Source organism: Chinchilla lanigera, unplaced genomic scaffold (assembly GCF_000276665.1).
Source record: "Chinchilla lanigera isolate Chin_1 unplaced genomic scaffold, ChiLan1.0 scaffold00008, whole genome shotgun sequence".
NCBI lineage: Eukaryota > Metazoa > Chordata > Mammalia > Rodentia > Chinchillidae > Chinchilla > Chinchilla lanigera.
Window position 1 is genome coordinate 3496855 of NW_004955409.1, and position 12509 is coordinate 3509363.

At 41.6% G+C, this 12509-nt stretch overlaps 1 protein-coding gene across 1 annotated transcript in view; it reads right to left on the minus strand.

Annotated features, from left to right (window-relative positions):
* The window catches only part of Ap4e1 (adaptor-related protein complex 4, epsilon 1 subunit), a gene marked incomplete at its 5' end in the record, with an annotated part of 56157 nt that overhangs the window by 20328 nt on the left and 23320 nt on the right, over window positions 1–12509 (minus strand). The window contains 5 exon segments of the mRNA XM_013510289.1: window positions 5241–5355; window positions 7753–8055; window positions 9770–9888; window positions 9974–10086; window positions 11166–11305. Coding sequence (XP_013365743.1) covers window positions 5241–5355; window positions 7753–8055; window positions 9770–9888; window positions 9974–10086; window positions 11166–11305 — 790 coding nt within the window.

Genomic DNA, 12509 nt, shown 5'->3' on the forward strand with positions numbered 1-12509 from the left:
AAAAAAAAAAAAAAAAAGAACTGCCCATTAGCTAAGTGACTGACACGGAAGGGAAACCAATGTTCAGGTGAAAAAACAGGGGCTAAGTATCAGGAGAATAAATTCCCAATGTAAGTCTGATACGAATTCGGTTTGACAACAAGAATTCAACTCCTTCACCCATAAAGTGAAGCGTTAAGACCAAAGCAAGTTTCCCGATGCTGATAAACAGCACTGAGCTGACCTGACAGCACTGTCCAAGCATCTTTTCAGACACAGATCCAAGCTTTCACGGATTCAGGGAAAGAAGGTGTTATGGGCAGGGCTCAAAAATCTGCCTCCTTGGAGAAAAACTCTTTATGACTCTGATTCACAATCACACTTGGGAGCTACCCGTCTAAATCTCTCTCAGGCCTTTTTCAGCCAGAACATCCTCTCCTCCTGCACTTTTCACTGGCCTCTTGTTAACAGCCTTTGTCACAGTCCTCCAGCGTCTGCATTAACATGTCAGTAACAGCGTTTCGCTCAAGAAATGCTTCCTGTGCACTATTAAACACATTAAACTGAGGAGCAGAAAACTTCAAATTTAGAGACAGAAAATCTGAAAGTAGACAGGAAAAAAAAACCAGACATGGAAAGAATCTAGAGAGCAGAGAGATAAAACTCCCACACTGAGACAAAAGAATTAGAGACTGTCACCTAAGGAAGGCCTGGAAAGGCTCAGGTGGAGAATGAAAGCAAATCATTTAGCTTTCATTTTTCAGTGAAAGCTGCCCCTGTGATTCGTGCCATGACGAATGACGAGAACGACCGAGTCTGAGGAGTTAGCTCAATGTGCGTGCAGGGAGCAGAAAGAGAAGGGGCTGTAGGAAGAGGAAGGAGCAGAAAGCTGGCCGCTGAATTCGCAGAAGTGAACCTGAGGACGGGGCAGAAGAGAATGCGAGCTGGACACGCGCCGGGAAGCTGCGGTTCCTGAGGCAACCATACGCGCTTGAGGCAGGGGGTACAGGCGACCGACACTGACCTGCCTGTACCCTTCATTACTCCAGGGGCCTGGCTAACATGCATACTCTTTTATTTAATTTACTTTACAATTCTTTTATATCTTGACCATTTGGCTATACTTCTCTGACCATTCTTAGCTGTTACTATTAAAGTATTTAAGTTATTTAAATTATTTAATTACTATTATTTTACTATATTTTATTTATTTTTTATGAGTTACATCCCCAGCCTGTTTTTCAAGTCTGACACAGGGTCTTGCTAGATTGCTAATGTGATCCTCCTGCCTCAGCCTCCCAGAGTGCTGGGGTTACAGGTTTGTACCACCATGTCTGGCTTAATTTTATTTTTTGAGAGACAACCTCAATTGATGTGGTTTTCTAAAAGCCACAGTTCAATAGACAGGAAATTACACTATTTCCCCATACTATTTCTGGTGTTATTCCACAGGGGGGCTACAATATTTTTGAAGTAACATTTTACTCTATAATCAACATTGACTCCTAAAAATGCTCTTGTTAGGTGGAAATTGGCAACACAGTTTATTCTCATTTATCTTTGCCAACTCTTTGTATCTTGTATTTTCTGGAGTTTTCCTCATAAACCAAGATTTCTGTACCCAAGAGAGTTAGGTGTCATGCATTAAAGTTTCACTTACCTAGTTTTCTCTATAAATGATTTATTCAAGTTTCCAAAAAGTATCAGAACTGACATTATGTTTCCAGAACTCATAATTCTTTATGCAAAAATACCTATCTTACCTACCTTATCCTAGTCTTTATTTTCTCTTATAGCCAGACACAATTTTAAGTCATATCACTTTGTAATTTATCCTACAAGTATTTATCAAACACTATGTATTGCCTCATAACCAAATTCCTTTTCTGTAAGAACTTAAATTCATGCAACTTCAATTTTGCTTTAAAGAACTTTTGAAAAATAGATTTGGGAAGCAAGAAGAAAAGGCTAATTTAAGAGCTTACTCTGATTTATAATGACTCTACAAAAAAAAAATGTACTTGGCAAAATCTGCAGCAGCTTGGGTAACTCTGGACTATCTATTATATCTCCATCAGCCGTTCAACTCACTTTAAGAAAGAAAACAGGCAGTGTCAGGGATCAGGCTCTCATCCCACTTCCCCTTCCTATCGCCCCTGGCTTCAGTAATAGCAGCTGAGGCCTCCAGACATCTGAAAACAAGGAGGTGGGACAACTGGGGCCTGTCTCCGCGTGGACTCCAAGGCAGGACAAATGGGCCCCAGCTCCAGCGACTCCAGCACCGAGTAACGGGGCCCCAGCTCCACACAGACTCTAGACTGGAACAAGCGGGCCGTATCTCCACGTGGGCTTCTGTCCAGGAGGCCACAGACCTTTATGAGAAGTAGCCACAGCCCGGGCAACGCCAACTTAAATCTTCACCTTTTCTCCCAAATAGTCTATCAATATACACAGAATTTAATGGGGAAGCGTTCAGGTAACATTAAATAATATATCAAAAATCTTAGAAGACAGATTTTTGAATCTGTAGATCACACAGTAAAAACATTTTAACAACATGAATCTTCCATTCCATGAACATAGGATGTCCTTCCATTTATTTGTGTTTTGATTTCTTTCATCAGTGTTTTACAGTGTTTCAGTACACAAGTCATTCACTTTAAGTTCATTCTTAGATATGTTCTTTTTAGTAGTACTGTAAATAAAGCTGTTTTCCTATTTTCCTTCTGAAAGAAATTGGTCAGTAGAGAGAAATGAAACTGATTTGTATGTTGATTTTAAAGCCTCCAACTTCACTGAATTTGTTAGTTCTAACAGTTTCTTCAAGGATTCTTCAGCATTTTCTACATATAAAATCATGTTGTCCACAAAGAGGGACAATCTTACTTCTTCCATTCCAACTTGGATGCCTTTCTCCCCCACCCCATGAGATTTCATAGATATTATCAAAAGCATAGGCAACAAAGTCAAGTAAGGCATCAAACAAAAAGCTACAGAGCAAAGGAAACATGACAATGAAAAGGAACCTACAAAAGCGGGAGACAATACTTGCAAGCCATGTATCTGACGAGGGATTAATCCGCAAATATATGTAAGGAATTCCTATGATTCAATACCAAAAAGAAAATTAAAAACCTGATTAAAAATTAAGCAAAGGATTTGAATAAACTTTGCTCCAAAGAAGACATACAAATGATCAACAGGTATATGAAAACATGCTCAATGTCATTAATCATAAGGGAAACGCTAATCAAAACCACCAAGAAATATTACTTCACACCTGTCAGAATAGCTGTTAATAAAAATAGGCAAATGTTGGCAAGAATGTGGAAAAACTGGAAGAATGTGCACACCATTGATGGGAATGCAAAGTGGAGGAGCGGCTATGCAAAACAGTACGCAGATTCTTTTAAAAAAACTAAAAACAAAACTATCACATGACCCAGCAATCCAACTTCCACGTACTCATCCAAAAGCAGTGAAAGCAGGCTCTGGAGAGGTATCAGTATCCCCATGTTTACTGCAGCACTGTTCAAAACAGCCAACAGCCCAGATGTGAAAATAACTGAAATATCCATAACAGAGGCCTGGTACAGAAAATGTGGCGTGTACATGTAAAGAAATACTGTTTAGCCTGAAAAAGACGAAAATGCTGCAACATGCGATGACATGGGTGAGACTTCAGGGTACTATGCTAAGTCACAGAAGGACATGCACAGAATGACCTTAAGGGTATCTACGATAGTTGAGTCTCTGGATCTGAAAAGTGGAAATGGGGGAGACCATTATGGTTTGGATCTACAGTGTCCCCCAAAGGTTTCCCATTCTTCTGGAAGGTGACTGGATCCTGGGCCTGCTGTGCTCATCCGAGGAGTGACCCAGTGTGGGGCCCGGCTGGGAGAGGTGTGCCATAGGGCAACCCCGAAACAGGCAACCCCCCCCCCAGCTCCTCCCTTTCCACTCTGCTTGCCGGCTGCCACGAGGTAAGCAGCTTTCCTCTGACAGACCCGCCCATCGCGCCGTCTCTTCTTGGAACCAGCCAGACACGGACTGCAAACCCCAAACCATGAGCCAAACTGTGCCACCTTCTTTAAGCTGTGCGTGTTGGGTGCTTTGTCCCAGTGACAGGAAAGCTGACTAATACAGGCTGTATAACATTGTACCCATGGGCTGGACGTGGTGGCGCATGCCATCTCAGCATTCAGGAGGCTGAGGCAGGAGGATCATTGGGAGTTCGAGACCAACCTGGGCTACAAAGTGAGCTCAAGGCCAGCCTGAACTGCACAGTGAGACACTGTCCCAAAAAGACAAAAAAAAACAAAAAAACCTTGTACCCATAAGGCAGTAACAACAACAGTGCACTATACCCTTAAAAAATGTGTTAGGTAGAGGTCATGCTATGTTCTCATTAAAACAAAATAAAATGAAAAAAAATTTTTAAATGTAAAAGTCTAGAAGAGCAAATGCTTCTTCAAAAAGATAATATCAAGTCTATTAATAGTGTTTATCTTCTTGGTCTCACTTTAGGATCAACTATTTATATACTCACAACTAAATAACACTACCAGAACCTAGAAAATAATACCTACTCAAAAAATCACTGAGTGATGACTAAACTTTAAAAAGATCTTTCAGCATCTAAATTTTCCCTACTGACATTCTGAACTCCAAAACATGCTCTCCCTTCACTCCTATGCACACTTCCCAGGCACCATCCAAGTAACTTAGTGAGTCAAGTTATGAAGTGAAGCATCTTTACCAAAACCATGACAGACGTTTTCCCCTGCCAGGTGTGAAGTTATTCTTTCCTTCCTTAGCTCCTCCTCGCTGTACTCACCAGGTATCTTGTTGGAAGTTTTCTCATATTTACACATCAAAAGGCTTAGAATGGAACTGTAACTTGCTAGTGCACGGCAATTAGGACTTCTGCTGGAAACTTCTACAGGTGTGCTCACACTACTGTGTGCCAGCCCTCCACAAGGACGAGCACCATTTCCCCTGCTGTCCTGTCCAACCTCCAGGAGGGTGCTCATATCTTAGTCATTTGTGTATGTGGCTTTGGGAAGACTTCAAAAGCTAACTTCTGTTTCTGAGTATCTGAAAACCTAGTCAGGCTAACAAAATCACAAGCAGTTTTAAAGTAGGATAATACAAAATAAATGTCCTTAGTCCTTTACTTACATGACTATAATAACAACTGCATAAATATTATGCCCTTATAATCTAGCTTATAAGGCCTTATCTAGGCCCATGAGAAATACCTTTTTCCTGAGAAAGCTTTTCCTCCTGGCGCTGGTGGTGAGGTTTGTAAGGTGCTGCCCCCTGACTGAGTCTTTCAGCCACATAACCATCCAGGAAAGATAAGGAAGCATCTACCTATATTAAAATTAAGTAGAAATTAGGAATTCAAGTATTTACTCTAAGCAGTAGACTACATTCACATAAGTAAGTTTAGCCCATTATCCTTAAACAAAATTTTAAGGTAAAAACAGAAGCCTCAACTCTAAAAATGCTACCCACCTCTAGCTTTCTGCGGCACTGATAATCAGATCACCCAGCTAAGGCTCATCCAGTGTAAATCATCTGCAGTTAACACAATTTTGCCCTAAAGCAGAATGGACTCACGAGCACCTAATAGGTTAGCCGTCACATCAGGCTTACTCCCCCGGAGAGACAGGCACACACCCCGCGAGTGAGGGTGACGGCACGGGCTTTCTGCTCCTGAGGGCTGGCATCAGCTGCAGACCTCATGGCTAACAGGGCCGGCGCCTTCCGCACTCCAGGGAGAATCCCGTCCTGTGTCTTTTGGTTCCTAGAGATCGCCTGTGTTGCTTGGCTTGTGGCCACAGCGTTGCTGCCTTTGCTTTTGCTGTTATTTTGTTTCCTCGCTCTGATCCTGGTGATCACGTTCTTGACTAACCTAGACAACCTGGGACAACCTTCCAGTCACAAAATATTTAACATTATCACATCTACAGCCAGGCATATAGCTCAGTGGTGCAAGTACCTTCCTGGCAAGTGTGAGGTCGTGAGTTCAATTCCTGGTACAAAAACAAACAAATAAACAAAAATAACATGAAGGAATGGAAAAGGAGGTAAAGAGTATCACATCTACAACATGTTTACACGTAAGGTGATACACATGCAGTCTCCAGGGATTAAGAACTGGACATGTTTGAGAGGTCTTTATTTAGCTTCCCACAGTGCCTTAACTCTCCTATTCCTTTCCATCTGAAAATGCTTTTTCACAATTGATAAAGAATTTCTCCAAGAGTAGAAATGTACAAGAGGTACTTTTCTTTTTTTTTTTGTTTTTTCTCCGGTACCGGGAACTGAACTCACGACGTTGCACATGCCAGGCAGCAAGAGGTACTTTTCTAAGTGAAAATATAAAGAATAATAAAGAGTGAAGGGAAAAGGAGAAAAGGTGAGAAGATAAAACGACACTCAAAACAGGAAGGCAGAATGATCTCAGCAACCAGAGATTTGCTTCTCCATTTTGGCCAGAAGTGTAAACAGCTCAGATAATTTACAACAGCACATAATTCTCAAAACTGGAGTGGCATCTCCCTCTCTGAATTTGGAAAGGGTCGGCTTCAACACAATTCTGCAAAGATGGGGCTGCATCACCATCACTATTCTTACTGGCAGAAAGGGAAGTGCAGTGGCCAGCACCAACACCCTGGAGGAACACGAGCACAGTCACTATTTCAGTGAACACATCGAGAACGCCTACGAAACGCTATAGCAAGGCTCCACCTTGGAGAGCTGCTCAGAGAGGTGAAGAACGAGTGTTCAAAACGAACACAAGGCATGAAAACCCGAGTAAACATGAGTGGGCTATCATCATCCTCTTCTCCTTCCCAAATGTAAGAGATCTAACACATAAAAACTTGAACAAATTTGGTTTCCCACTGGAAGGCTTCTAATTTACACCTGTAAGAGGGAAAGGCTGGCTGACTTAAGAGGGAGGGGTAACTAACAACTTCAGGTTAAAGGTGTGGCTGCTGAAAATAGGCAGAACCAAAGGTGGGCGATCAGATTCCAAGCAGTAAAGAATTTAGATAGCTGATGGATAAAATGTAGTTGAAGAGCATTTTCTAAAAAATATTCTCAAAGAAAGTAGAGTACGAGCCCAGTATGGTGGCTCCTACCTATAATCCCAGCACTCTGGGAGTCTGAGTTGAGAGGATCATAAATTTGAGCCCAGTCTGGCAATTTAGCGAGACTGCTTCAAAATAAAAAATTAAGAAAGGGCTTGGGGTGTAGCTCAGTGCAAAACCCTGGGTTTGATCCCTAACACTACGAGAAAGGAAAGAAGGAGAAAAAGGAAATAAGAGTATGAATGACATAGATTTCAAAGATGATAAAATAAATTCCTAACTTACTATGTATTAAAAGGGATCACTGGGCAACCCATTCAGGACCTCTCCTGTCTCTCAGGAGCTATTCCTATTCCCCATTCCTTTTTGCCAATAAATTGTCCTACTCTTCAAAAAAATAAAAATTTTAAAAAAGGGATCATTACAGGATATAAATATCTTTACTGCAGTTCCCGCAAAGAGATATTCTTCTGTCCCTGATGGTCTGGAATCAGTACTGAATGGAAGCTCTCAAATTTTCTTTCCCACTAGTGTGAGAAAAGCTGTAACATTCTTCTTACGCGCCACACAAACTGTGTTTTGCTACGTGCCTTATATATCATGAATGAAAGAATAACTCCGTATGTTCAGACAACACAACTTTCAAAAAGATGGAACACAGACGTCTTACCACCAGGTCTTCACAGCTCTTATTGACTGGAAGCAAGTTCTTCATAACTTCTACATTCTCATGCAAATGCTTTAATTCGAATGTGTGCTGTCTCACACACGTATCCAAAGACACAGTGAATTCCTGGATTAATCTCTCCACTGTACTAGAAGTCTGGGCTTGAGGTGTTAACTTGGTCACTGCAGCAATCAACCAGGCTTTTGTTTCTGAAGAAATGGAGTCACTCATAAGTAACTTGAACAGCCTGTTTATAACTTCCTCTGGCTTTTCGTTATCTAAGAGGTAAGAGTACTCTCCTAATACCTAGGAATAAAACCAAACAGATATTACATCGACAGCAAGTTATACAATAAACTATACTCAGAAACCCAAGTGCTATCATTAAAGTGAAATTAACCTAAACAGACTCTCACAGTGAAGAAATTATTAAAGAAAATATTCTAGATTTTAGGTTTAAAATAATACCAAGAATGATATGCTCAATACAAAAGAAATAAAAATCAATACAGAAAGACTTTTGCTGGGGATATAGCTCAGCAGCACAGCGCCTACCTGGCAAATGCAAGGTCTTGAGTTCAATTCCCAGAACAAAACCAAGATTTTCCACATATTTGTCATTAACAATATATAAACCAAAAATACCATTAGAAATTAGTTTTCTTTTTAACTTTTTTTTTTTTTTTGAGACAGGGTTTTGTTATGTAGTTTAAGCTGGCTTTGAACTCACTATGTAGCCCAGCGTGGCGTCAAACTTCTGTTGATCCTCCTGCCTTGACCTCCTGAGAGCTGAGATTACCCATGTGCACTACCACGCCCAGCTCTTCTGAATTTTTCAACTGTCAGTTTGTACAAGCACGTTTACATTCTGTTATTACTTTCTAGCAAGCGTTTAAACAAGCAGCTCTCACTGTTAGGATGCATATGAGTAACCTGCAATATTTCAAAAAACACAGACTTCTATCTGGGCCTCGTGGTGCACACCTATAATCCCAGCAATTTTAGAGACTGAGGCAGGAGGATCACAAATTCAAGCCCAGCCTTGGCAACTTAATGACTTGGCAAGTCCCTGTCTCAAATAAAATATGAGCTAGGACTTGGGGTACACAGCTCAGTGTGACAGCCCTGGGTTTAAGCCCCAGTACCACATTATCAAAAATAAAGACAAAACAAAACCCCCCAGAGAGATGTCTAGCCTCTTCCCTCAGTACGGCGGCAGTGGGGACTGAGGGTACACATTTTGGGCAAGCCTCCCCAGTTCTGATACAGATGGTCCACAGGACAGACCGTGAGGACACTGATCTGTGTTAGACACCCCTTCTCTTACGTCTAACTTACTTAGGGGACATACAATTCGTTTGTCCTAAGCATCATTTACAAAGTGAATTGGGAGGATGAACTTTTGCTAAGTGGTATTTATGGAATATCTTCATGGCAAGTGTAAAATACCAGCACCAACAAGAAAAGAGAGAGGCAAAGGCAAATTTACAGCTAGGAAGGAGGAGAACAGCAGAAAAAGTCAACAGGACTAAGTTACGCCAGTCCTTAACCAGCGTGATAATTAGACCCATGCACGGTGACCTGCGACCTACAGCTTGAGCCTGGAAGTGGGTCCTTCATCAGTCAAACTCTACAGAGGACAGCAGCCCCCCGTGACACCCTAACTGCAACCTGGGGAGACCTAAGCAAGAGAACCCAGCTGAGCCAGGCCTGAGTCCTGACCCACAGAAACTCGGCTGTATGAAGCCACCAGGTTTGTGGTGACACCGCTATGCGACAATACAAAATTAACACAGCAGATGCGGAAATGTCCACACACTCAACACGGACTCACACAAAAAACATGACAAACAATGTAAACGTACACGGAGACCCAGATGAACACTCGCTTACGTGAGCTGGCAGACAGAAAGGACAGACAAGAATTAGCTGAGTAAAACCAAACGATTTCTGGAGGAAGCATGGGAGCATTTGGTTTTTACAAAAAATAGTTGCAGTGCTGTATGATGTCTTTACTCACCCAACTCATAACTTGAAGAAATCTCTGTGGATAAAATGCATTTTCCACATCTAATAAACTGAGATAAGACTGAACTGCATAGACTCTTAACTGCCGATCTTCCGTCTCGTCATCAAAACCTACAATCAATTGACACATCATTTTAATCTCCACTAAATTCCCCAAGGACTCTGTAATAAAAAACACTTAGAAGTCTTTACCAACCTTCTGCTAGCAGCCTCAGAAAGTTACTGGAGATATCAGGGTGCATTACATCTCCCCCTACTGAGAACACAGCATTCATCGTCTGAATAAACCACGCGTTATCAGGAGCATATGTGTCCATGGTGTCAAGAACAAGTCGCTTCCAAATGCCACTTATTAAAATTATCCTTTCTGCAGCAACTCTTTAAAAATAACCCCAACCCATTCTAGTGTAGCACTATTATCTTTAACCTTTGTTATCAAGTGTTTTCCATCCCAGTTTTATATAAAATGGATGTTCATTTATTTTATAAATTGAGTTTACATCACTTTCTCTAGCATCAGGCTTACCCACAGTAAGCACCCTATTCATAAATGCAAAATAACTGAAAGAAATGAGCCAGCTAGCTAGGAAAAAAAATAGGTAATGGGAAAACCCTCTGCACTTCGGGAAGGCTAAATGCCATGGTGAGACTATCTGAACAAGCTATCTTCGCTAATGTGGTCCACACTGGCTCTAAGACTTTATTATTTCTCTGGGCCAGGGCTACAGCACTGTCTAAGGCAAAACTATATTTCAACAGTTTCCAACATTCTTTGAATAACATTACCCACTCGTTCTTTCTTAAACAACAGGCATCTTTACAACGATGTCATACCCTTATAAGCCTGTAAGTTTCTCACTCTCTTTAAAAAGAAAGCAAAGGTGAAGAAAAGTAAACTGTAAACACCATGTCCAACTGCTTTACTGTGACAGCCGCCAGGATAAACAACATCCCAGAAGATGCGCTTTAGGACCCTGATCCTCCACCCACGCCTTCCCTTCCCCCAAACAAGAACTTTTACTCAGAGAAGAATCTCAAGCAGGTGGAGGGGAACTGGGGAGTGGGGGCGTGGCTCAGTGGTAGAGTGTGTGGTGAGCGGTCCTAGGTTCAGTCTCCACCACTGTCCCCCCAAGATAGGAAGGAAGAGGACCCAGGTCAACTATTGTTTTCCTGTTGGCAAATTGAAGAAACACGCACAGGAAAAAAGCCATTCCCCAGGAAGTCTGCACAAATTCCTGTATTAGACAATTAAAAGCTTAAAGATCAAGAATGCAATTTATTACTGGGTGTCTGAACCCAACTTGCAAGTGACCACATCTGTCCCAATCATCTTAAAGTCAATGGCTAATCAAGGGCATTTTATGACACAGGGTCCAAGCAAAGGATATTTCTCGGCCAGCTCAGCTATTTTGCCAACTAAGTTGACGATGATATATTCTTCTTTGCTCTGATGTAAATATTCAAGCATCTTCTGGACAATAACGGTTACATTCTGTGAATTCGTAATTCTGTAAAGAAGTTCCAGAGTCTATTTGAGGAAGAAAAGTAAAAACAGTATTATGAAACTATGCATGATAACACCAAAAACTACAGTAACGTATCTGTTTATAATACAACGGATTATTCTTGTATGCAGACTACTGGGCAGCCAGTTAACAGGTGATCAAGAAATACAAATTTTAACTAAAAGAAGTTAAAGAAAAGTAAAATTATTGCCAAAAAATAAATTGTAGCTGGGCTTAGTCACTCATGCCTAATACTAGTACTCAGGAGGCTGAGGCAGAAGGATCTCAAATTCAAGGCCAGCATGGGCTATACAGTGAGTTCAAGGTCAGCCCAGCTACACAGGAAGACCTTGCTGGAAGGAAGGAAGGCAGGCAGGGAGGGGAGCGGGGAGGGGGGGAGGTGGGGGAGGGGAGGGAAGGAAAGGAGAGGGAAGGGGAGAAGAAAGGGAGGGAGGGAATGAATTTGAAAGTCCAAACCTTTTCTATTAGGATAATAAATATAAGACAATTCTACATGACAGAATATGTAAACACTAAGAAGTTACAAGGTTTATAACATTTTCTAAACATGTAACAGGTGTAAGTACACACTAGTTATACCTACAGGGGTGTATGTCTGTGTGTGTGCGTGCGTGTGCGTGGGTGTGCACGTGCACGCGATGTGCACATGCAGTATTCCCCGAGCTGCCCAAACAACAGGAAACAGTGCTTGCGTCGGCCGGCAGTTCAGGGCACACGGTTTCTGACGAATGGACAAAGCCTGGTAGCTCACGCGGTTCACAGCGTTAACAAGGCCTACATTCAGAGCCTCAGGTATCAAGCAAGAACTAAGTTACAGAGACTTTCCAGGTGCTACTGAATATCCTTCTGCTGCCCCAGGAAAGAAGAAGAAAGACCACAACCAGAGCCAGCTCCCACGTGGCTGGCTTCCCAAGGCCCTGAACTAAAGTTCTAGAGATCTCGTAACTCCCAGTGACCCATGAGTCAGGGAGAATACTGACAAAGCACCATTTACCAGTGTTTCAGATCAGTGTTAGCTATAAAACAATTTCTACCTAGCCCAGCTATCAAATGTGTTCAAATTATCCTGAAGGCTCTTTCTGATTTCTCAATGCTTATAATCAGGACTTCAAGTACAAATAACACGTTTTGAAACATTTTCTTTTTAAAATTTATTTTAGTTAATACTTAACTCCATTTAAAATCTATAAATATTTAGGTCCCCTC